Raw genomic sequence first — 22,876 nt, 5'->3', positions numbered from 1 at the left:
ACACATACTGTTGCGTCTACACCCGACTCTGTCTAACTGCCAAGTGAGCATTCGGGAAGACAGCTCGCACTACGATGACCAACCTGTTGTTATGCAAATAACAACAGGTATAGCTCATTTTCGATGAGAGGCTGTTACTGAAACTGTTCACGAATGTTCAATAAACCCGGTGATCATACCTTCGTATGCTCAAAGTCGTGCAAATATTCGATGTCACATACGATACTCTACAAGTCCAAAAGTGTCTAACTGGGCCTACTTCACATGTAGCCAAGGTGTAACAGGAATGGAAGTCCGCTAGGAACCGTAGCCCGCTTCCCATTACTTTGTACAGGTGACATTAGTCCATATACTAACCCCAATACTCCAATTAACCCTAACCTGTACTAATCATATGGGAGCCCAGACTTCCACTCCTAGGACTTTCATTCCTGTTACAGGTGTTTCCCCTATGTGAAAATTATTCTGAAAAATCAGCATTGGTTGTCTTTCTTTACACACACACACACACACACACACACAAATCGATAAGGTCTTCTGCCATACATTTTGCAAAGTTAGGGGAATTGGCCTGCTGACTAAAATTAAATTTTCAGCACCAAGCCCACGTTCGCCATTCATGGAATCAGAAGTTAGACTTGTGAAGATTCTTTTGTCTATAGCTACTTATATTTGTCTGATCTTACCATAATATTTCGTCTACTTGCTGTCAGACTTCATCAGGGAATGAGATTGTGAATTATATAATTAATAATATAATATTAATATATATTCCGAAAAAGATTTTTAAAAAGGGCATTTTTAAAAAGGATATTAAATACATGTTTATCCTCATTATCCTTTATCAGATAGGATTCGAAAGGATAGTTAACCATAATCTTTGACGGTGTTTGTGTTGCGTTTCAATTGGAAAACTACGAGATATTAGGTCCTTTACCCCTTCACTACAAAATTGTGTGCATGCCGTAACTGTTTTTGGAAAATATACTTCCAGGTCTTCGTATATTTCAGTACAAATATATAAAAATATATTTGTAAACATTAATGAAAATGTTTCACTGCACCGATTAAGACTGATAAAATTTGTAAAATTCACTTTATTGTAATGGGAAATGGGTACCGACAAAATAAAGAATAAGATATAAACGGACAGTAAGTTAGAGACAGTCATGGTATTGCCATATCACAGAGAAGTAAACAGGGTATATCAGTCACTGGCAAGTGCCCTGGGCAAAACTTTAAGGGGGTATCATAAATGTCTTTCTATAAGTTTTCGAAAAGTGTCTGTCAAATATTTCAACATAAGTATTGTCAGCGCTTGCCATAGGCACTTTTTTCCGTAGATACGCTCCTAGACCACATTGCAAGAAGGTGAAGACGATTCTATTTTCATAAGGAAGGGCTTCGGGTGATGATCTGTTTTTAGTCCTGAAAGACAGTAGGCTTCGGCTTTTAACATCCGTCTTCATACATGTACATTTATAGGTCTTTTTTCAGTATTTTTGGGGAAAATGTTTAGATTTCATAATCTCTCCAGTTTCTGTGATGGGCTGTCTTGCATTTTGGTCTAGGGATTTTGAACGGCTGTTTTAACATTGTTGTTGCCAATGGATGAAAGCTCCAAGTGAGTTTCAGGTCACCTTGCTCGGAGAGATGAGCCAATGCCGCTACTCCTAAAATATGACAAAAACTCTATGGTACGAAAATTTAACAAACTTGTGTGTTTCATTTTCCTTTAAATAAATAACGTCTTTGCCAGTTGTTCAAATTGCCAAATGTCGTAGAAATTTGGCATATTGGAATGAGAATGTCATAATATTAGAAGGTGCGTTTAATTTCTTACACAATACATGTACTGGTCACTGCGTTCTATGTAGTATGTACATTTATCATTTCTACTTCAAAAGAGAAACCCATTTGCCTGGTGGAATAAAATGTTACTGGACTCCTTTATGACTGACTGTTAAAGTTTAAGAAGTATAAAGTAACTACAAGATCCCTTACCTGCCATTGACGACACGTCAGAACTGAGTCTCGTCCCCTGAGTTGAGTTTGTCTTGGCACTGCTGGTGTGTAGCTGACTGTTGCGCTCGTAGTGGCGGCCTGTCAGAATACAGTGGACAACAGAAATGACTGACCCGATAAGAGCAAGTACTGCAAGTCCGAGAGAGGACCAAGTCATGAGAAAGTCAGGATCGGTAGCTGCAATGTAAAGAAAAGTCAGTTCAAATATATCACTTTTTAACATTAGAATCAAAATCAAAATAATTAATATATTTCTAAAAATGTTAAGTATATAATTTTATCCACTACGGATTTTCCATACATCGAAATGATCATAAATGAAGGAGTAATAAAAATCATTTTAATTTTAGCTACGACGACGAAAACCGTTAATTTTATTTCATTCACTTGAACGGTTATGTTTAATACTTAAAAAAAACGAAAATATGAAGACGATTTCATACCACTAGATTGGGTATCAACGCCCCCTCGCGTCTCATTGTTCGAAGGCAATAACGAGCTGCTACTTTCAAACTTGATTGTCTGTGTCATTTGGGTAGATGTCGATATATGAGATAAATGTGATGACGATGATGGATAAATAACTGAAATTGAAGAATGATGACGCGCAGATGATGGGAGAATGCCTGGAGATTGCAATGAGTGACGTCGACTACTCACTGCACGTGGCGATGAAATCTCCATAGATGAGTAATAGTTTTTCGTTGTTTCATATGTCTCTGTGGACAAAACAGGCTGAGCACTGGTCACAGTACTTTGCATATTACCTCCAGAAAATGTTCTTCTTGAACTAGATAAAATGTCTGTTTGTGCTTTATCAGAAACAGAAAATGAGCATGACGTCTCCACGACGTTCAAGCCCGTTGTGACTTCACTGGGTGACCCTCCAGGATCAAATGACTCCGAAGTGACTTCATGACTAAAATATTCACTAGAGGACGATGAATGTATACTTCTAAGATGATCGGTACTGATCCTGATCGTTGGCCAGGACGGATTTGCACCCGAAAAAGGTATCGATGATGACAAACCTTGTGCTGTGATCGCATTTGATAATGATGTTGCCGAACCTTGTATGGAGGCGGTCCCAGGAGGCGTGGTCATTGAACTTTGAATTGATAATTCTGCAGTTTCTGAGACAGAAGTATATAGCACGGCAGTTTCTGTCCGTGACGTCACAACTGACACAGTCTCGCTACTACTATTGTTCCTTGGATAATTTGAGCTCCCTACTGAGGGAGATACAACCAAGAATTCAGAAGAATACCGAAAAGCGCTTTCCGTTGTCGAGGTAACCCATGAATAAACATCGGCGCTGGAAGGCGAAATACCTATCACAGTCGTAGGCCAGACCGAATTTGCGGCCGAAGAAATGATCGATGATGGCGAAGTTTGTGCTGTGATCTGAGTTGATAACGATGTTGCTGAACTCTGAAATGTGGCGGTCAGGAGACTTTGAACTGTTGATGGCGCAGATGTTGATGTTCCCCAACTTTGTGCTGAATGAAATTGCGCTGTTGAAACCATGAGCCCGGTTTCACCAGTTGCTGAACTCTGAAATGTGGCTGTCGCAGATAGCGATGTCAGGGGACTTTGAACTGTTGATGGCGCAGATGTTGATGTTACCCAACTTTGGGCTGAATGAAATTGCGCTGTTGAAACCATGAGCCCGGTTTCACCAGTTGGTTGAAGAGTATAACTTGCTAATTCGATTTCGGCACTGGCGGATGTGGAGGGTTCTAGAAGGCACAAGCAATGGGTTCATTTCTCACTGTGAATAATCCATTTTATGCCCTGACTTGCCTTCGACTTTAAAGGCCATGACTAGATCAGAATATTTAACCAGGAGCTGACTAATTTTCTGGACTTTTAATGAGGTGCGTAGGTTCAAAATATTAACAATAAAGCAACACACGTGCAAATTTAATAGACAACGTATTACGAAAATGCAATATATTTATCAAAATGCAAACATGTATTGGAGATATGCAAGGTAACAATAGCAAACAAAACATTAATACAGAAATTATTAAAAAATAAAATACCCCAAAACAGATGCAAAACACCTTCGGTATTGGTGCATCGTTTAACAAGTAAATATATCGTGTTGAAGTGTGCAATAACGTTTATGTGCAGGTTATTAAATTAAATGCTACTAAAAGGAAACATAGACAACAAACATAGTGACCAAAAAAGAAAAATTTAGCCGTGCAAGAAAAGAAAACAAAGTCAAAGATAAATTTGCGAAAACAAATGAATGTGTATTTCAGCTTGACTAGGTAAGACAAGGTTGGTTTTGACTAATTATGATTATTGCTTGAAAGGCAATGAATTCAGCATGCAGGGATTAAATTGGTGAAATATCGAAGCACCAAGCACCAAATAATTAGCACACAAACGAACGGCGGGATGGTAGGGACGGAAACTTTAAATTTGTATTAAAATTGGAGCCAAATCTGGACCATGATTTTCTTTTTCTTTTTTAATGTGAATTTAAAAAATTTGAAATATTTTCTAAGAATAATACAAAGGATAAATATTCCTTCTAGTCATAAACGCCATCGCTAAGGAACAGAAGAGAACCCAGGAGGTTGCTATGGTTACAGTGCTTGCTCTACCTTTTGGAAGTTCTGTTGTAGATGAAAGTTGACCTTCGTTTGACCTTGTGGATATATCAGTATATGTGGTGGATGTCTCTGAGGAAATCCTGCTTGCTGGAGAAGTCCTACTAGACAATTGCGACAACTTAGTTGAAGTTGACGGTTTAGATGTCGTTGACGTTGTTCTTGTTGTAGTTGTAGTGGACAATGTTGTACTAGTTGTTGTAGTTTTTGGTGTTGTTGTAGTTGTTGTACTTGTGGTAGTTGTAGACGTTGTTGTTGTTGGAGTCGTTGTGGTCGTAGTCGTTGTGGCAGAGGTCGATGTTGTGGTTACAGTTGTAGTACTGGTCGTTGGAGGCTCTGTTGTAACGATATCTGAAATTTTGAAATTTATGTGGTGTTGGGTTTAAAAAAATCGGTCAAAGGAAAAACCAATAGAAGCATAGAGATTCCTACCTTTTTTGCCTTACATGCTGTGTAAAGCATATGCATGTGGAAAGGATATCAAGATGATTAATTGTTTAACTCTCTGTTCAGCTTTAACTTGTAATATTCTTCTTTGAATAAGTGTAAGCTTTTATCACACCGAGAAGCAGTTTTTGTGAACGACATTTAACCATTTTTTTCAGCCGACAATTCTTCTTATTTTATTCTTATGCATGCATGCGAGAATTAATTGTACCTGTAACATGAAGCCTGATACACCTCAACTCTGACGTCAGCCTAGAATTAAAAAATAATAAAACTATTTATGTATTTATTTATTGAGGGTAAAAACATGGTAAATATAAAATTTCCACTAAGTTGAACTGTGTGTTAAACGCAGTGTACGTTTTTGTGTAATATTTTCAACAACTGAACACAATACGCTTTGGATGACAAGGCTTTTTATTTTACATTCCGAACTACGTGTTTAAATTGAAAAAAAAAAACACTTTCAAAATAATGAAATTGTTACCCATGCATCAAATAAAGACAACTCACCCTTCGGAGTCAATCGCCATAAAACAGAGGTACTCCATCCGGCCTCGCATCTCCTCAGAGGGCGTCCAGTCCACCTGCACTGACCACTGACCACCACTGGAACTCAGTGGACTCTTCCAGGCACCGAGAGGGGAGACGGTCTGGATCTCCTGAATGCTACATGAAAAAGATGAATAATTCAATAATTTCTTCTTTATTGTTTTTTTTTTCATTTATTACATGTATATCTTAACATTATGTATGGCATCATTGTAAAAATGAATTTATTATATATATATATAATTTTTTTCACAGACTTTCATCGGCGGCACCGTTGCTCATGTGCACGTATAACAGAAGAAATTAGATTGAAAAGGTTGCAGGCTGATAATTCTTAAGAACAACAGTGTCAAGTTATTTTTGAGGCTAAATTTAAATACTGTCCTTTCTATTGAGCATGAAAGTTGTGCTATCTTTAACTTATAATCTTAGCAACTCTGTATGAACATCTTACAGATAATTTTAATTCAATATTTCAATCAATAATTTTATAAATTATTTAAATTATTTTAGAAAATGAATTATTTTCAATCACATAGTACAAGAAAAACAAAGCATATCTAAAAGAAATGCACTTACTTTATTCCACTCCTCGGACTACCAGATGATAGAACTGTTGTAAAATTCTGTCCCGGAGGTACTGTGATTGTCGTGCCATCTATCGGCGTGTCGGCAGTGAAAGTGGGTCTAGCGTTACATCCCTCACCAGAAGAATAAATTTTGACCAGAAACTGAAGAGGTGCTGCACTTAAGGATGCCGTACTTGAGGAACTCACGAAATCCTCGAGAACTATTGCCATCATATAGTGTCGTTCTGTTATATTAGAGCCGTTGTAACTAACTGTGCACTGAAAATGAAAAAAAATAAATAAATAAATAAACACTCTATTCAAAAGAAAAAAAGACAATAATTTTCAACATGTGTTTTGACTACCAACATCGTTAATGCCTAATTATATTATGAACTGTTATTATTGCGAAGACAAACCAAGTGAGATCACGGAGGCACATACTTTGATTTCAATTATTTGAACTGGAAGTGACTTTCTGAGTAACTGAGTAATGTGAGGAAAGCACAATTCTCTGTTTTGACTTTTTATCCCCCCCTCCCTTTTATCTTCCACCTGATAACCGAACTCCGTCACATACAGGCCCTATATCTCTGTTTAACAGAAATGAGTTTAATAAATTGACTGAAACGTTACGGTACGTTAAATACGGTTATGTTAAATATTGTATTCTGCTGCTCGGAGATGGCAAAATAAAAATATATCTATCTATCTATCTATCTATCTATCTACACGTGGTTTAGATTGGTAAAGTTATGAAAAAACAAAGCATCATACCTCATCCAAAGAGAATCCGATATCTTCTTCAGTGCACGTGGCACACTCTCCCTGTTCAGACTGGGCCCACCGGCATCTTACTGTGTCACCGTCACTATCATATACTAGAAGTAAACAGATATCCTCCATTTTCAGCGTATATTTGACAGATACATTTGTAACTGTAAATTTCTTTTGTTATAGGCCTATCGGTACACAATAATGTGATACCCGGTATCTATGTAGGCCTACGAAAACAATTCCATGCAAAATTAACGAGAAGAAGAAGACTTTCTCACAGATGAAAGTGGTAATTATTTAGCGCGTGTTAACATTTGAGTAATGTGACTAAAACCTTGGCATCACATTATTATTATTGCATCCTTTGACAAAACTCCTTTGTGGGAATGTGACAGATTACCCTAATGACCTATTTACTCCCAAAAATGTAAAGAGATGTAGCAATTGCAACTGTAATATCTGTATGTATAAGTGCGACTACGGATTTTTTTACAGTCCTTTTAAAAGGAAAGAAAAACAACATTGCTTGATGTATTTTTATATGATGATTGTACCTGGTATATTAAAGGTAGCGGTGCACCCTTTTTGTAAACGCACTTCAGGAACCAAAGGCGCCCAAGGGGAGGAGTTAATCGTTCCCGTATCACTTCGTACTGTAGCATTGATCGTGCTTTGAAGTCTCAATCTGCCGTTATAATTTGGCATCAAGTCTGGAAGGCCATTGAAAAATAAGCTGAAATATAGACATATGTGATGATAGAAATGCACTTATCAACATACTGCAGTTGTGCATTAATTTGACACGAATATAAAGATTGTATAGTTAGGTTTTTGATCACCTTTAGTCTAATTCCCTTTTCAACCATATTTCAGTAATATTTATATATGTATTTTAAGTCAAAAGAGAAATAAACAGCATTCTACGTCAAAATTAAAATATAAAATCATATAAAATCTTTATTGCCGACATAAAACTATTACTGTAAAATTGTAAAACCTACTATAAAACCGAATCTCCAGTCACATTGAAATTCTCCGACCCCTCTCCCGTGGAGATTTTGGCGAACGCCGAATAGTCCGTGCACGTGTACAGCAACCCGCCGCTGCCACCAACTACAATTGTGTTTCCGACTCCACAACCTCCTGAGGAACATTTCAGATTAAAAAGCTGGAATCCCAGTAATGTACCTGTTTCAATGGTCGTCGTGTTGCAGAAGTACAGGGAATAGAAATCATCGGTTGTCGTGTCCCTGTAGTAATATGCAATTCTGTACGTTGCGGTAATCTGGAAGAGTGCATGTATAGTATGTTAATTCGATATGTAGGTATGGAAGGACAGGCCCGTAGCCGGGGGGGGGGGGGGGGGGGGGGGGGGGGTCGGGGGGTCCACTCTGGATAAAATGTGATCTAGGTACATGAAGTTTTTATGGGAAAAGGTCCACTTCTTCAGAAAAAGAACCCCCCTTTTGAAATTGCTGGCTACGGGCCTGAAGGATTTATATTTCATATCTTTAGTAAAATCAATAAACAAACTTTAAAAGCAAAAGGAGGTAGTATTTTTCCTTGCAATGAGTTTTGAATCCGTAATTGCTGCGGGCTTTGAAGAATGCATAATCATTTATTACATCCAGAACATTTCGATTTAATTTTAACAATATACTTAAAGATAAAATTCCCACACAACTGTGTTTCATATAAAGATAATTCGCTTCTTATGTTTGATCTACACAAATAAGAAAATGTACACACTTTACAGTATGTAAAAACATTCTATGCTAGATAAACGCCAGTTTTGTCTAATGTCATGAATGATTATAAATTTTGTATAAAACTTTCAAAGAGATTAGTAGAAATTTATCCTGACACAAAAGCATTTGTGAATGGATGGGAATTTTGCAGATGAATGTGAAAAATCAAAAATACTAGAAATTATTTGAAATTCACCCCGGACGAAAATGACTAACATACGAAAAGCATTGTTTATAATGATAGAATATTCTTCCTTATCTTTACAGTGTACATACCAAAAAATAAAAAAAAATGCTGAGATTAAAAGCGTGAATCTTTTCGATTCTTTAAATGAAATTCCTATTATATCAGCTTACACGGCAAGTTGCTTCAGACTTCTTGTCAAATACAGCTGTTAAAATACTAAAGCATATATGCGTTGACGTATCTCTTTGTTCTACAATTTGTTTGTCCGTCTGTCGTTATAAATAAATGAAAAGCAGTATGGTTGTCTAACCTAATATTGAAGCGTAAAACTGGTTCATCTTTGTATTAAATTGACTTTACCTTTAACATAAACGTATATAGAAACCAAATAAAGATATGCTATTTGCGACAACACTAATAAAGAGAAACGGTATACATTATATACATCGTGCAAAAACTATAACTTGTAACCTTTGCCTCGATTTATCATCAATTATTTTTCACTATCGACTCGGATTGGCTTAGTTTTCTCTCCTTTAGAACCCCTAAGGCAGCTGTGACGGGGGTCGTGACCCCATATCACGTGATCACAAAGGTTTGGTCAGGTAATAAATAAATATATAAATAAACTTGCTTTATGAACATTATACGACCAGGTGTTTGGGGCGGGAAATAGAACGCCTGATGTTCTTTAGGTTTTGTGAAACGCTTTCAATTTTGCTTGTACCGCAACAGAATGCATTAGAATGCAATACAAAAGTTGGGGAAACACAAATAAAGACTACGGCTTACTTTTGAAGAAAAGCAACCAAATATAGTACTACAATACAAGAGAAATATCAGGCGAGCACAAAGTTACTTTTACAACTATGGAATCACAAACACTACCATCAAATAGGTTAAAGACGCCCAGAAATTTAAAGCTTTCAAACAAGTTCGCCTTCGATTACTTCTTTTATTTATTGTTAGAAATTATTGATTTTTCTAACTTCAGATATCGAACGATTCTCGATCTTTTTATCAAGTCACGTTTAAAACCGTTTAACTTTTTATAGGTAGTTTCCTTAAAAAAACATACCGTAGTTATCACAAGAAAGAAGAAAAAGAACTGCCGGACAATGGCGAATCCAGGATGTGAAGGAATATTGGGGGAGAAGAGGAAAAAGGAACCTCTACCCCCCCCCCCCCCCCCCCCCCCCCCCGAAACAAACAAACAAACACACACACACAAACACACACACACACGGTCTACACCCATAAATACCTGATATCTGTAAGTGAAAGATATTGAACAGTTGGTAGTTTTACAAATATACGCATATTTATTGCACCTTATGCATCGGCAAGTTTTGGTGAAAATGTGCAGTAGGTATTTAGCAACTTGTTTTTCTTTTCTCGGCGGTCTGTGGTTCAAAGTGTTCGTCTTGTAAAGTGGGACACCGTGTTTACCATTAACCGGAAACGCACGACAATTGTTTTGAAAGGTAGCCCAAGAAATAAAAGGGACCTCGAATCATTTAAGCGTGCTAATACATACAATATATGTCTTAACGTACATATTGCAATTAAAAACAGATCAACTTTGGTCAATATTGAGTTATTTCCACTTATAAGCACATAGTCTAGTCTACCCTGTCAATAACGAAGTGATCAAGCGTCACAAACATTTGAGAAACGGGTGTTTTTATTAATATCACTTCGGCTGTATTTACCAACCATCTTGTAAATGTTCAATAGAGCATAACACTTCTGTTTGACATCTGCGTGTAAATTGTAAATTATAAAAACTTGCAGTTGGGACATCGCGTAAACAACCAGGAACCCTCTACAACAATAGCTTAAGTTAAAAGAAGGTCCTAACTTCACGAACAACAATTTTTGAGTCTTTTATTCTAGTTAGCATTACACACTGAGAATTAAAACCAATAGTTGTCTAATAACTTATAAAGTTTTAATTATTTTATACAAAAAAAAAATTTGAATTTTTTTTCATAATTTTAATTTTATAAAATGATAATGGGCCGTCTTAATCCTGGCAAAGGAGGTCTCCATTTTTTTATCTTGTGGCCAACTTTTGACTTAAGTACTTTTCAGTTGCTCAGCAACACCCTTTCGAGTCTCACTACTTTTGTTAGTAATCTGCTTCACTACGATCATTAAAAGACCTCATTGCGCTTTCAATTCGTGTGAAAATGTAATTGGGTAGTAATTTCATTACTTAGATGATTATGTTACATGGTTTTCAGATAAAAGAGCGGGTTATTTTTGAATTTTAGACAAGTAATTGTTTACGTACGTAGTCATAGTAGATTACCTGCCCATGTGTAGTTGATTCGACAGGCAGAAAACAAACAAGTCATCCGATTACTCTACGGTGTTGACAGCGATTTCAATGCTTTTTTCTTAGCCTTTTTTATTAAGTCTACAACATTTTAGTGTGTTGTGTTTTGTTTTGTTATGTCATGACAAACCGGAGACGTGTTCATTAAAATATAGAGTGACAACAGATAAGCATACTGATTCTTTTTTGTTCTTTTGTTCCCTTTGTTCGTTCCTCTGGAGTCATGTGGTCGCTTTTCTTTTTTCTTTTTTTTTCATTAGTCTGAAGTATCTGCACGACGTGTGATTGACACGAGAATTAAGCTTACATGTATCAGGTTATTTTGGATACCAGATTAAAGACCATTAATTCTTCAAACCTGTCACGCAATCGTAATCAATCCCTTAAGACCTGTAACATGACATTCTTGCTTTGTTTTTGAAATGGCCCATCGCCCATCAAAGACGATGGATGCAAGAAATAAATAGAAAGAATTAAATCGTTTAAATTTTGCTTTCGGCTACAAAAATGATTCAGATAATTCAGATATATTTAGAGTTTTAAAAACCTTTTTAAAAGTTTTTAAAAATTATTTGTATGAAGAAAAAGGAAATTTTTATACCATTTCTAATTAGATAAATTACTACCAAATGTTATCACTTATATTTGGACCACGGCTGGCCCCCTGTTATTTTACAAGACACTACTGGACATGACCTGGTTGTTTCACTTCATAAAAAAAAGACCGAAAAGTTTTACAACGGGGCCTGTATCGTGTATCATTACGACAATTTAAATTTTCGTGTGAAGTCGCGAGATGCCAAGTCTTGGACCTTTGCTGTGTTCTTAGGTTCAGAAGGAACTAAAAGCATCAGTTAGGATTCAGATAAACATTTATTTAAAGGATCTCGTCGTTTTTTTTTTTTTTGTTTTTTTTTTTTCAAAGATCAGAATAAAGAATGGCAAGATGCTTCCCAAGATAAAAAAATTAACTTTAGGACATTTTTAACGTGTGCGTGATACATTTAATTTTCATAAGATATATCAAAAACATCAAAACTTCAAATCGCATATTGAGGCTTTAAATTCTTTAGTCGGATATTTCGCTTACAACATTTGCCTACTTTGCCAAGACGTTTTAATCTTACATGCAAATGAAGTTCGCTGGACCTGTATACATTTTACAATATATCTTTCAATATTTTGATTTCGTATTTTTCTGTGATATGGCTTGACAAAATTACTACTGCTTTGTACAGTTTTTTCTGTCAGGCAGAATATATGATAAAATATTTCTATATTTTATCACTGATTTTCCCCCGTTTTTTCCCTTTGTAGTCTCTTTCCTTTTTATATATTGAAGATTTTTCTATACAATTTAACACCCACGAAACCATCTTAATTTGGGTCCCTACGTCACCGTAACATCATATTTCAGAGTATAATAACAATAACAATAAATGACAAATCTAGATTCGTCTAACATATCCACAAATTCTCGAATAAAGGATTAAGGTCGGCGTATAAAGTCAATGGCAACATCTGTATGCTTTCAATTGCAATCGGGTAGATTAAGTACAAAAACCCAGTCGTTTTCAAAATTGAATCTCACTAAAGACTTTCCATCGAAACACCTGCTGTTTTGTTGTCAAACTTTCCTCTAACTTCAAAGTAGTGCACATATTAATATTTGATATCAATATTCCTGCCTCATTGGGTCCCCATCGACGATGTGCAACCACGCGCGTAGTACGGTTCGTCGAGGGGGCAAAGGGCGTGACACAAATTGGCGCGTGCGAACGGTTCCGATATTTCGACACCCTCACTGCGTGACCTAACCTAAAAGTCACTCGCTGGTGGCTTTTTCACTTCACTCATGAGTTTTCACTTCACTTGCGTTGGCTTTTTCCGCATGACGGGCCTTTTGACGGCTTATCTGTGTGGCATTGATTTTTGGTAGTGGGGGGACCTCGAGTGAGGACAAAAACGTGGTGCTTTGAGCCAAGGTACTTATCGCATTTCATTCGGCAACACACCTGTTTCCAATAGTATAGCAGGCATATCTGAAAAGGCCATAATTAGGAGAACTCCCAAGTAAGGACGGAACGAATCGAATTTTTTTCTCATTATTTCTCAACAAATGGCGCTTCGCGCAGAAGGGGCTATTTAGAACATCGGTTATGCATACCAATAACATCGGATGAAAGAACAAAATGAATGTCACGTGATCTGCGTAAGCCGAGTGTACGTACGTCTTAAAGTTTTATTAATAACTGTCGTCTACAAAACGTTTGCCGATCACATTTTGATATTGTTGTTATTTTGATAATGATATATATATATATATATATATATATATATATATATATTATCTGTCCCAAGAGATAATATATGTGGTAATAATGTCCTCCAACCTAGGTAGATAACAGAAGTCGCCAAAAATTGCGGTCTTAGGGCAAAACAAAAAGGTTCTCATCACGTTTCTTTTCTTCTTTTTTGTTTGTTTGTTTCTTCTTCTTCTTATTATTATTATTGTTACTAATAGTATTTGCAAGCAAATGGTCCTTGTTAAAAACCCGCAAACTATTTCTAGTTATCAAAGATATTGAGGTTGATTTCATATCAAAAAGAGCGAGTTCGGTGACAAAATTTATATAACATGAAGATTAATTTTGTTGCCGCGGAAAAAAAGAGTATATCAAATTATCTATACCTGAGCATTTTTCTCTCATGTGAGCCGATCAGATTGTTACAAATGTTACAAAGTCTTTTTTTGCTTGGGTTGGTAATATTTGCCTGTAATGATGTCGATTTTAAAACAATTGTGTCTAAATCTCTGAAGTCAGAGGTAGTTTTCCACACGAAAATTATTGAAAATTTGATAGTTTCCATATTTAAAGATGGCTGCGCCAATGAAATAAGGCGACTTTTTCAACCATATCTTCTCACGGTTTATTTTCAGGGCGTAGCAGACTTATCTTTTTTTTTTTTTTTACATTGCCTTTTCACCTTTGACATCAGACATATAAAATAAAACGAATAGAAATATTTCGCCCTCGCGTACAACGCATTCTGTATTGAAACATAGTACATGTACATAAAGCAGTGTCTCGGTGATGAAAATCCGACTCCGACCTAATCGGGCGAACTGCTTTTTCATGCTTGATGGGCGATGCCAAATCGCGCAAAGCAATGATAATGCCCCTGTTACGATATCATTACTATCGCTGTTTGCTTGGAGAGCAATAGTCTGCGACCTTAACTCACAAATACCATTCCACACGTCTGTGAGCTGATAAACCAATGTCACGGTGTATTTTGATAATTAAGGATCGCCAAGAAGAGGCTAAAGTGACGCACTTCTAAGAGGCAATGTTCACTCATCATTGGCACACAAACGGGAATTCACGTCTAATTACGTCGTTATCAACACTATCAATATTTGGATTGCTGAGTCATATTGTAAGCTTCCTTCCGTAAAAGCTTCTAAGGCGGCTGAACAGAAATGTCAAATATGTAAATTAAAGAATCACATCGCGTTCACCGAACCGTGTAAGCGTCAATTCCGTGTGGAAAGAAACAGAGACAGAACAGTTTACGTTCCTGGAAGCAGCGAGTGAAAAGCCATAGAAAGTTGAGCTCTGATAATGACACGAACCAGAAAACAATTCCGTCTTTTTATACGTGAACTTTAAATAGGTTACAAGTAGTCTGGGTTGAGCATTGTCTCTCTAAGCAGTCTGGCGACGTTTTTCCAGGAACCCACTTGCTAAAACAAAGTCCCTGGTAAAAAACAGATGCACCGCAAGTGCAGTTTCTATGAACTCGAACTTGGAATTATCAAACTTTTATTGCCTACAATAACTTTTGTCTAGTGACGTCACAGGATATTCCTAAGATAATATTTGCCACAAGGGCGCCTACGCTTGTAAAGAGATTTATTTCACTCTAAGAAGAAACTCATCTCAGATTTTGTTTGAAAGAGCACTTACTTTTTTTAAAACAAATACAGTCTATTATCTAAAATTATTTTAGAAACGGCATTTTCAGCAGATTTTTTCACCTCTTACCAATAAATTCTATGCTAACAGACTTGTTGTCGATTCATCTACACATTATTAGTATTCATATTTTGCGTTTTAAAGATAAAAAGAAATGACGATTGTTCTTGCCGCCACCAACTTGCGCACAGACTGTAAAATTCGAATGAAAGTGACTATTTTTGATACAATAGAAAATCTCCCGCAATGTAAAGTATTGCACTAACATCTTGTAAAACTAGAAATAAAGTGAAGATACAATAGAATGTCTTCCAGCGCAGTCTTATTCTTAGAATACTCGGAAAACTAAAAATAACTATTGCAAATAAAAAAGAAAAACTTCCCACCCACAGAGAAAAGTCTTAGAATAATTTGTCTACAAATAAGTTAGAAATAACTTTTTAGATACAAAAGAAAGTGTCTCTTAGCTCTCGATCAGGTTCTTACATTCCTTGTCGGCAAACTAAATATGACAATGTTGAATACACCAAAAAGCGTCAAACGCCGCAAGATCATGCTCCTAGTTACATGTACCAGAATACACGTTCTCGAAAAACTATAGATAACTTTTAGATACAATAAAAATAAACCCAAATTAATGTGTATAGAAATCCTCGATCTCGGAAAATTCGAAATAACTATTAAAAATGAAATTATCCCTCAGCAGAAGAACACAAACTAAAACGTTTGGGCATTTAAGTTTTTACCAACAGGTAAACTTCAATCTACCACCATATTTTATAGTCAAATGGATGTCCGTTGTTAGACTCCAGTAATTATTTACAAAATTGTGCAGTCTTTTTTTGTTTTTGTTTTTTTTTATCAAATGTTGCAAATCAACTTCATGATAGGCTTGTTGAGTGGGTTGTTAGTAATAGGTACAACTTCAGGTGGTCTTCTGCTGGGATGACGACTGTATAATTACTACGACGTCGTAAGAAGGTGTCGGAAATCGTTTATGTTTTGTTTCATGATCATCTTTACCTGCGTGACTGAACCCAAAGGCATGTAAGGTAATTTCAACGTAGATATTTTCTTATGATTATATTCTCAGCACAGCAAGGGCACAAGCGATTGAAACTTGGATTTGAGGCTGGTGGATATTTGTATGGTAGTAAATGGTTCACCCGGTTCTTTTTTTTTTTATTATTATTACGGAAGGCCATAGTTTTATACCTCAAACACACCTCATTTAAAGTACGCGTTTGGCTTGATATTTTATAGTCAAGTAAACGCAATGCGGTTTTTTTTTTTTTTTTAAATGAGTTTGATGCGGTTTGGATGTGAAAAAACATATGTCTTAATTGGGCCCTATATGTTGCCTTACAATGCGTCCCCTCTCTCCTCTGTCTCCTTCAAATGCAAACTGACATAACCGCGTATGGGGAAGACCCGACGTCGTCTTCAAGGTATTAACCGTCTTTACATCAACTCAGATCATTGTGTAAGTACAAGGGAATTTCAAACTTCATTTCAAGTCTGCATTCTTCCGTTTTCTTTCAATTTCGTGAGCCATTGCCTGGCGTAACAGCTCCTACGTTACCTGACTTGCCGATGCATTACGCTATTTGTCATCGCAAGATCGAGTTACGACATGGGATCCGTTTCACAAAAGAACATCAGCCCGATGATTGGTCTAAACTTTTAGATCTATATGTTTTAGTCTACTTTGACTTGGGATAAATCACTAGTCGTCCTTTTTTAAATGAAATAGTGCACCTGTTTTATAACGAGACAGACTTGACTAATGTTTCAGAACGACACTTCCTTTATTTCAACGGGCTTCTGTGGATTTACTTTGAACCAAAATAGACCAAGTTTTTGGTCCGAAAGTTTCAACCAAAATTCGGGCTTAAGTCTTTTTGTGAAAACGGCCCTGGACTATCTTTTAATAAAATAAGTACATGTAATCGAGAGCCACGGCGTTACGTCCTCAGATACCGCAGATCAAAGAGTATTAAGAACAGGGGCGATGTTATCGGAATGAGTTTATCAGGCCTTAACTTCTACTGGTATTTAATACTATTTTATTTTACTGGGCTCTTCTAGCGAGGGCTCATTCCAGTATTAGTGTCTCTGTGCTTGTAGGAGAGAGAGAGAGAGAGAGAGAGAGAGAGAGAGAATTTTGGGCACGGAGGTATGACAAACAGACAGACAGACAGACAGACAACGTTCGTCTTTTTAAGTAAATGCCATTTTTGCTTCATCTTCTTTACTTTGTAGATTTTCGTGGCATAATAGCCTACGTCTTAAAAGTAAGTGGAGTTAGTGGAGATAATGTGCACCAGCTAGAACAATAGATTAACTATTGTAGCCAATACTTTAATTATATATATTATTTTTAAGGTCCCTGAGATCAAAGGGTACGATTATGAACTCACTCCTAGGGGTGAGCGGCACTGCCACCGCCGCCAACATCGCAGGCCACTTGTATAATTTTGCCTGGCACAAAACCATTTCATTAATTTCAGCCTAACTCCTATTTGACAGCTATTCGCCGGAGAGTCCAAACGTGACACTTTCAACGCACTTGTCGTAAACGCATATAGGGTTTAGGAAATAATAATAATATATATAATCAATATTTAACCAACTGGAAAAAAACTGCTGTGATCAGGCACTTGACGTACTCAAGTACGCCCCAGCTCATATCAACTTCATTGTAAAAAAAATAAATATATATGGAATGTGTAATTCAAAACCTCAATGAAAGAAAATTATGGGTAATACATGTTTTAAACTATCCACAAATGTAAATGCAGCTTTTATGGATGTTTTTCAAATGATCACAGTGTAATATAATAACTAAGTACAGCTGTGCTCAGGTGAAAATAGTGAATGAACAGAGTTAAGGCGAAACAGTGAGACTGAGAGTTTGACATGTTACTTAGGTTTATTTACATTTTTACATACTGTGGATAAACTAACTCGTTAAAAAATAACGGACACTCATCAAGTGATGACCATAACAATTTTAACGAAGAAATGAACGGTCTATGTTGGTCTGTGTTGTAAACAGATTTCAATAGAAAAAATGTAGAATCTGTCGTTCGGAATTGAGTGTCAGTAAAATAAGATTTAGGTCGGTTGACAGAAACCCTTAATCCTAGGTACGTGCGTGACATGCATACAGCTCTAGGTTTTTCCCCTTCTCACCGTCTAGCTGCTTTGGCCTCGCGAAGCCATTCAGCCATTTCAGTAACGTCCAACAACTCTAAAACGACATCGATCACCTTTTCTATACTTATTGTTTAGTTCAGGTGTTCGAGAAAAATATTTGTCATCGGACACTTGCTCACGCTCGCGTGTCCACTGGTCACTTTACGTTTTAGTGGACACACCAGACAGAGTCACTGGGCACTAGTGGTCTTTAAACGCGGGTGAGTTCACAAGAAGAGGGTGGACGGAGTTAGAACGGGTAGCGCATCTCATACGTCGCAGCAACGTACAGACATTATATTGGTGAACACTGCTACAATGTAAACGGTCAAATACTCGACCTTAGCTCGTGTTCAGTTCACGCTACAGGCCTACATAGGATCTCTACTTCTATGGTAGGATATAGCTAAGGTCGTTCTGGTATGTGAATTTTGTCTGGGTTCATTCACCTAGTCAATTGTCTTTTGTACAGTCTAAGGTTAGGGGAATTATCTTTAAGTATTTATTAATATCACTGAGCCTTAGGTGTATTCGTTGATTGATTTGAAATAATTAAAGTACGAAGCGAATAAAGAGAGAGAGGAAAAAATTGCATAAAATGATTTAACCTGTGTATTTACCAAAACTCTGATCAGTTAACAACTACAAAGAAAACATGCGTAAATTCACTGTCTTCATATTCCCTTCATTCGCAACTCCGTTTAATGAGACCGACCTACTGTTATGTAGCACGTGTATAGGGCTGCATAAATTTTCAGATATTCTTCAATCCAAGTAAAATTGATTCAATCCACGTAAAAATGCACACAACGAGTTACGGATTTATAGTTCTATCGTAGTCGTAGCTGAGCATTTTATTGGGAGGGGGGGGGGTCTCGATGTTTTAATCTGAAATTTTCAATGAGATTTATTCCAAAAGCTGTGCATAACACGTGGTCGTAACAACACTGCAATTCAACAGCTCAAAGAAATCGTTTACTTATAGGGCTGAGATTGATATTTCTAAACATAATTGCACTCACCGCATTTCCGAGTCCATTAGCACTTGCGGGACGATAGGAAAAATGAGCACCTGCGTAGTAGCCCGAATCCACCTGACCAATGGTCAAGCTCATCAAGACCAGACATGTCCATGTAACACTGTTCCAAGATGACCGCATAATGAACCCACTTTTCTTTTTCTCTAAGAAGATTATCACTCCAATGACTCGGCAGCTATGTGGAAAATCTGATTTTTCTCAAAATTCCCAAATTAAATCCTGATCTTGCAAGGGTAATAAAAGATAAAATCTCAAATAAAATCTCTTAAGTTTTCTTGCATTGGTGTATTACCGTTTTCAGCTTAGTCGTAAGCTTTGCACTAGTCTTATGTCCATCTATGTATAAGTATAGAGGTAAGTTTGATCAGCGTAGTGGATGCGATGATACAGGGAGTCAATCCGCGGTTATTATATCCCCTCACCACAGGGAGCTAGATTCTTCCACCAATCCGAGCGTATATTCGCAAGAGCAAGGTCGGTCGCTTCACCGGTCGGTCTCTCTTTAACAAATCAACTGCATCGATTGATTCTAAATTTTACCCAGTCGTGGGAGGAATTTTCTTCAACAATGATCTACAATGTCGTTTGAACGTTGACATGAAGTCGCTGATTGTTGTCCCTTCTGAAAAAAAATTGCCCTGACCCCGGAGTGTCTATTTGGAGAGTTTTCAGCCCACGAGACAGAGCCGAGCATCAGAGGCGCTTTATAAGCAGCATGCGCACACCTTGACTTTTAATGATCCAGAGAGAATGCATATTTAACGCCACCGTGCGTCTTTTATCACAGCAGAAGAAAAATTCCAAAACGCACACACTGCGCACCGTATCAATAGCTTGTTTTCAGCGGACACGCAAGAAATCGTCTCTATCATCGATGCAAGTGGTAAAAATAGAATTCATTCAAAACCAACGTAAATCAAATACGACTTTGTTTTTTTCACTACACTTCACAGCCCACTACTATAGTCTTCTTTACAGACAACCATTGGTTAAATGTGACCGTGATATCTGTCGGCTTCGCCAGCTATTGCCGGCCTTCTATCCTTCTCGGCCGTTTCACTAAATTACAAGGCATCTTCCATGTGAGTTATTCGCGTGCGATTAGCATCACAACCGTTTCTGAAGGCTGAAATACTGAAAGTTACACACTAACCATTATTTACAGTGCAACGAGGGCAAGGTGGTAAGTCGTTCCTGCGAAGAACAAGGCGGATTATTTATTCTTCCTCTGTCTATTTTTGAATCCATCAGCACCTAGATTTGAACGTTTTGGGCCGCCCCAGGCAATGTGAGTGACTGCGAAAGGGGATATTGTACTTTCCGCTCGGCCTATTCAACCGTATTATACTATCCTTATATCGAGGTAGATCGTGTGAAATCTTAAGGATGGATAACCAAATTTTATGTAACCAATCACCCCTTTTACTCCTCCGTTCTTGCAATAGACGTATACCGCACCTGCAGAACGCTGACAGTGCCGGTTCACGACATTGGATTTTCTGAAAAAAAAAAGAAAAAAAAAAACGATGTAGGTGTAACGCGAGACAAAATTAGGGCGTTCATAGATATTGGCGGTTGATTTGAGGGCGTCTCTATAATTTACAACTAGTTTTTTTCTATGCCTGAAAAACCAAGAGTCACCGTTAATAGGTACTCTTTTTTTAACTACGTTACAAATACAGTTTGTGAATGAAAAAAAATCGAGACAGTGGAGATTACAACAGAATGTGTGTGGGCATTTAGACAAAAAACTTTGTAAAAAACACTACTACCCTCTACGACGCAGGAAGAGATTGTTGCCTTGTAAGCTCTGTCGGGCGTAGAAATTTAACACCGGAGCAAAAATCAATTCCCAAAAAATATTTTCCGTTTTTTATTCTCAGCCTGTTACGCTAAGAGCCATTAATTGCCCATGAAATTTTACGACCCGAAATTCGATGAGGCGCGTGGTTTTTAACTTAACAAACACCTTACAAATCTAAAGGTGTTTTCAAAGGCGAGATTATACATATACATACAATTATGGCGGTGTTAGTTGAAAGCTTTCTCACCTGTAGGAGAGAAAAAAATAGCCGAGCCTGTGGCGTCGCTGTCAGTGCCGCAAGTGCAATTTTTCATCGCCATTTGTGGTCTTTCTCAAATACATACAGAAACTCCTCCAAAATTAAGATTTGCCTCGCTACGGATAAAACTCACGCTGACGCATGTTGACAGCGTTGAATGGTGCTCTGACAATGTACATTCCAGCGTTCAGGTGAGACTTGTGCATTGTTAAGGGTTGTTTTCACCGCTCTTTATGCTTAATCTGGCGTGGAGGTTTTTTACGCCCCTGAACGCTTTGAATGGTTTAATGGTAAAATATCATTATAAAGCTGCGCAAATATTGCCGATACTTCGACCTCTTTTGAGTGAGATTTTTATTGATAGCTCAGCTATAGGCGGTCATACGGGAACGCACAATAACGTGAATAAGAAGCCCTCGTTTTAAATGCGTAAAACTCCCGTCCACACCCCAATGACAAATAATCTAAAAACTGTCAAAGGAGAATTAAAGTTGGGCTTATAACAATTGACAAATCGTGAGGTGGTGAATAATAAGGCATTTTTGAGAGAATTCTTTTCTGTCTGGTAGCTTCTCCATTTCTCACCTCTATGCCCCAGCTCCGCAACCATTCCACCCTTTCCTTTTAAAATTTCAGAGTTCATCACTTTTTCTGATAATGCGTTTTCCCACACCTGCTGTTTGTGCGCTCTAAAACCAACGACTCTTCTATATATAGAGAGATTTCATATGCTGCATGAAAGGGACATGTCCAAATGTTTTAATGCATCAGAGAATTTTAATAAATCCTCGTCGCAAGCGAACTCACAATATTGCAACATTGTATCGTTATACGTCGATGAATTTTCAGCTTTCTTTCTTTGCTTTGCGTATTCTTTGGTCGTCATAAACACCAGTTCTATACAGAGCTCATATGAGTAAAATATGGCCTAATTAGGATCATGTCTTTGTAACAAAAAGCCCTCCTTCCGAATAAGCAATGCAGTTGAAAAATACGTATTACTCATTTTCAATTCAGTTGGTGCAAAAAGGCTATTTATCTCTGAAACTTCAATAAAGTGCTTGATTTACCTAATAAACGTCAAAACTTGAGCTGTACTCTTTGTCCATTCCTTGCTCATAATTTCCCGTACTAAACATAGGTCTGCAGGTGTAGATTTTACCTAAAATAAGGCGTTTTGTAGGCTGCCAGCATCTGACTGAAGTAAACTGTTTATTGCAAAGCCCAACTTAGATTTTGCTATACATTTTTTTTCAAAATACCCACGGAATAATTTATGAAAATAAAACAGGGTTTGAGATACTTTAATACAATGGCAAGAAAAT

The 22,876-nt window shown here is 37.1% G+C and overlaps 1 protein-coding gene across 2 annotated transcripts; it reads right to left on the bottom strand.

Moving 5' to 3' along the window:
- Positions 1-1,079: 1,079 nt before the first annotated feature.
- On the bottom strand, positions 1,080-21,811 carry LOC106159928 (uncharacterized). Of its 2 annotated transcripts, XM_087011625.1 has the most exons (12): positions 21,540-21,811; positions 19,471-20,987; positions 7,996-8,279; positions 7,549-7,727; positions 6,995-7,098; positions 6,228-6,496; positions 5,610-5,765; positions 5,308-5,348; positions 4,644-5,000; positions 2,469-3,764; positions 2,005-2,202; positions 1,080-1,673 (listed from the first exon to the last, which is right to left on the bottom strand). In XM_087011625.1, exons 2-12 carry the CDS (start codon positions 19,606-19,608, stop codon positions 1,516-1,518), a joined length of 3,180 nt encoding a protein of 1,059 aa, XP_086867751.1. In that variant the 5' UTR covers positions 19,609-20,987; positions 21,540-21,811; the 3' UTR covers positions 1,080-1,515. The 2 variants fall into 2 exon arrangements, with proteins under 2 accessions (XP_086867751.1, XP_013391833.2); XM_013536379.3 differs by lacking the exons at positions 19,471-20,987; positions 21,540-21,811 and having other exon boundaries at positions 7,549-7,704; positions 7,996-8,094.
- Between the last annotated feature and the right edge of the window lie 1,065 nt (positions 21,812-22,876).

Source organism: Lingula anatina, chromosome 4 (genome assembly GCF_051362555.1).
Source record: "Lingula anatina isolate TDL-2025a chromosome 4, LinAna3.0, whole genome shotgun sequence".
Lineage (NCBI taxonomy): Eukaryota > Metazoa > Brachiopoda > Lingulata > Lingulida > Lingulidae > Lingula > Lingula anatina.
The sequence above is the reverse complement of the archived record's forward strand: the minus strand, read 5'-3'. Positions and strand labels throughout refer to the sequence as shown.

Coding starts and splice junctions, on each gene's coding strand:
- LOC106159928 (XM_087011625.1), bottom strand. CDS start 19,608: ATGCGGTCATCTTGGAACAGTGTTACATGGACATGTCTGGTCTTGATG. Junction 7,099..7,548: donor CGCTACCTTTAATATACCAG/GTACAATCATCA, acceptor GTTTACTTCTAG/TATATGATAGTGACGGTGAC. Junction 6,497..6,994: donor TCGGATTCTCTTTGGATGAG/GTATGATGCTTT, acceptor TTTCATTTTCAG/TGCACAGTTAGTTACAACGG.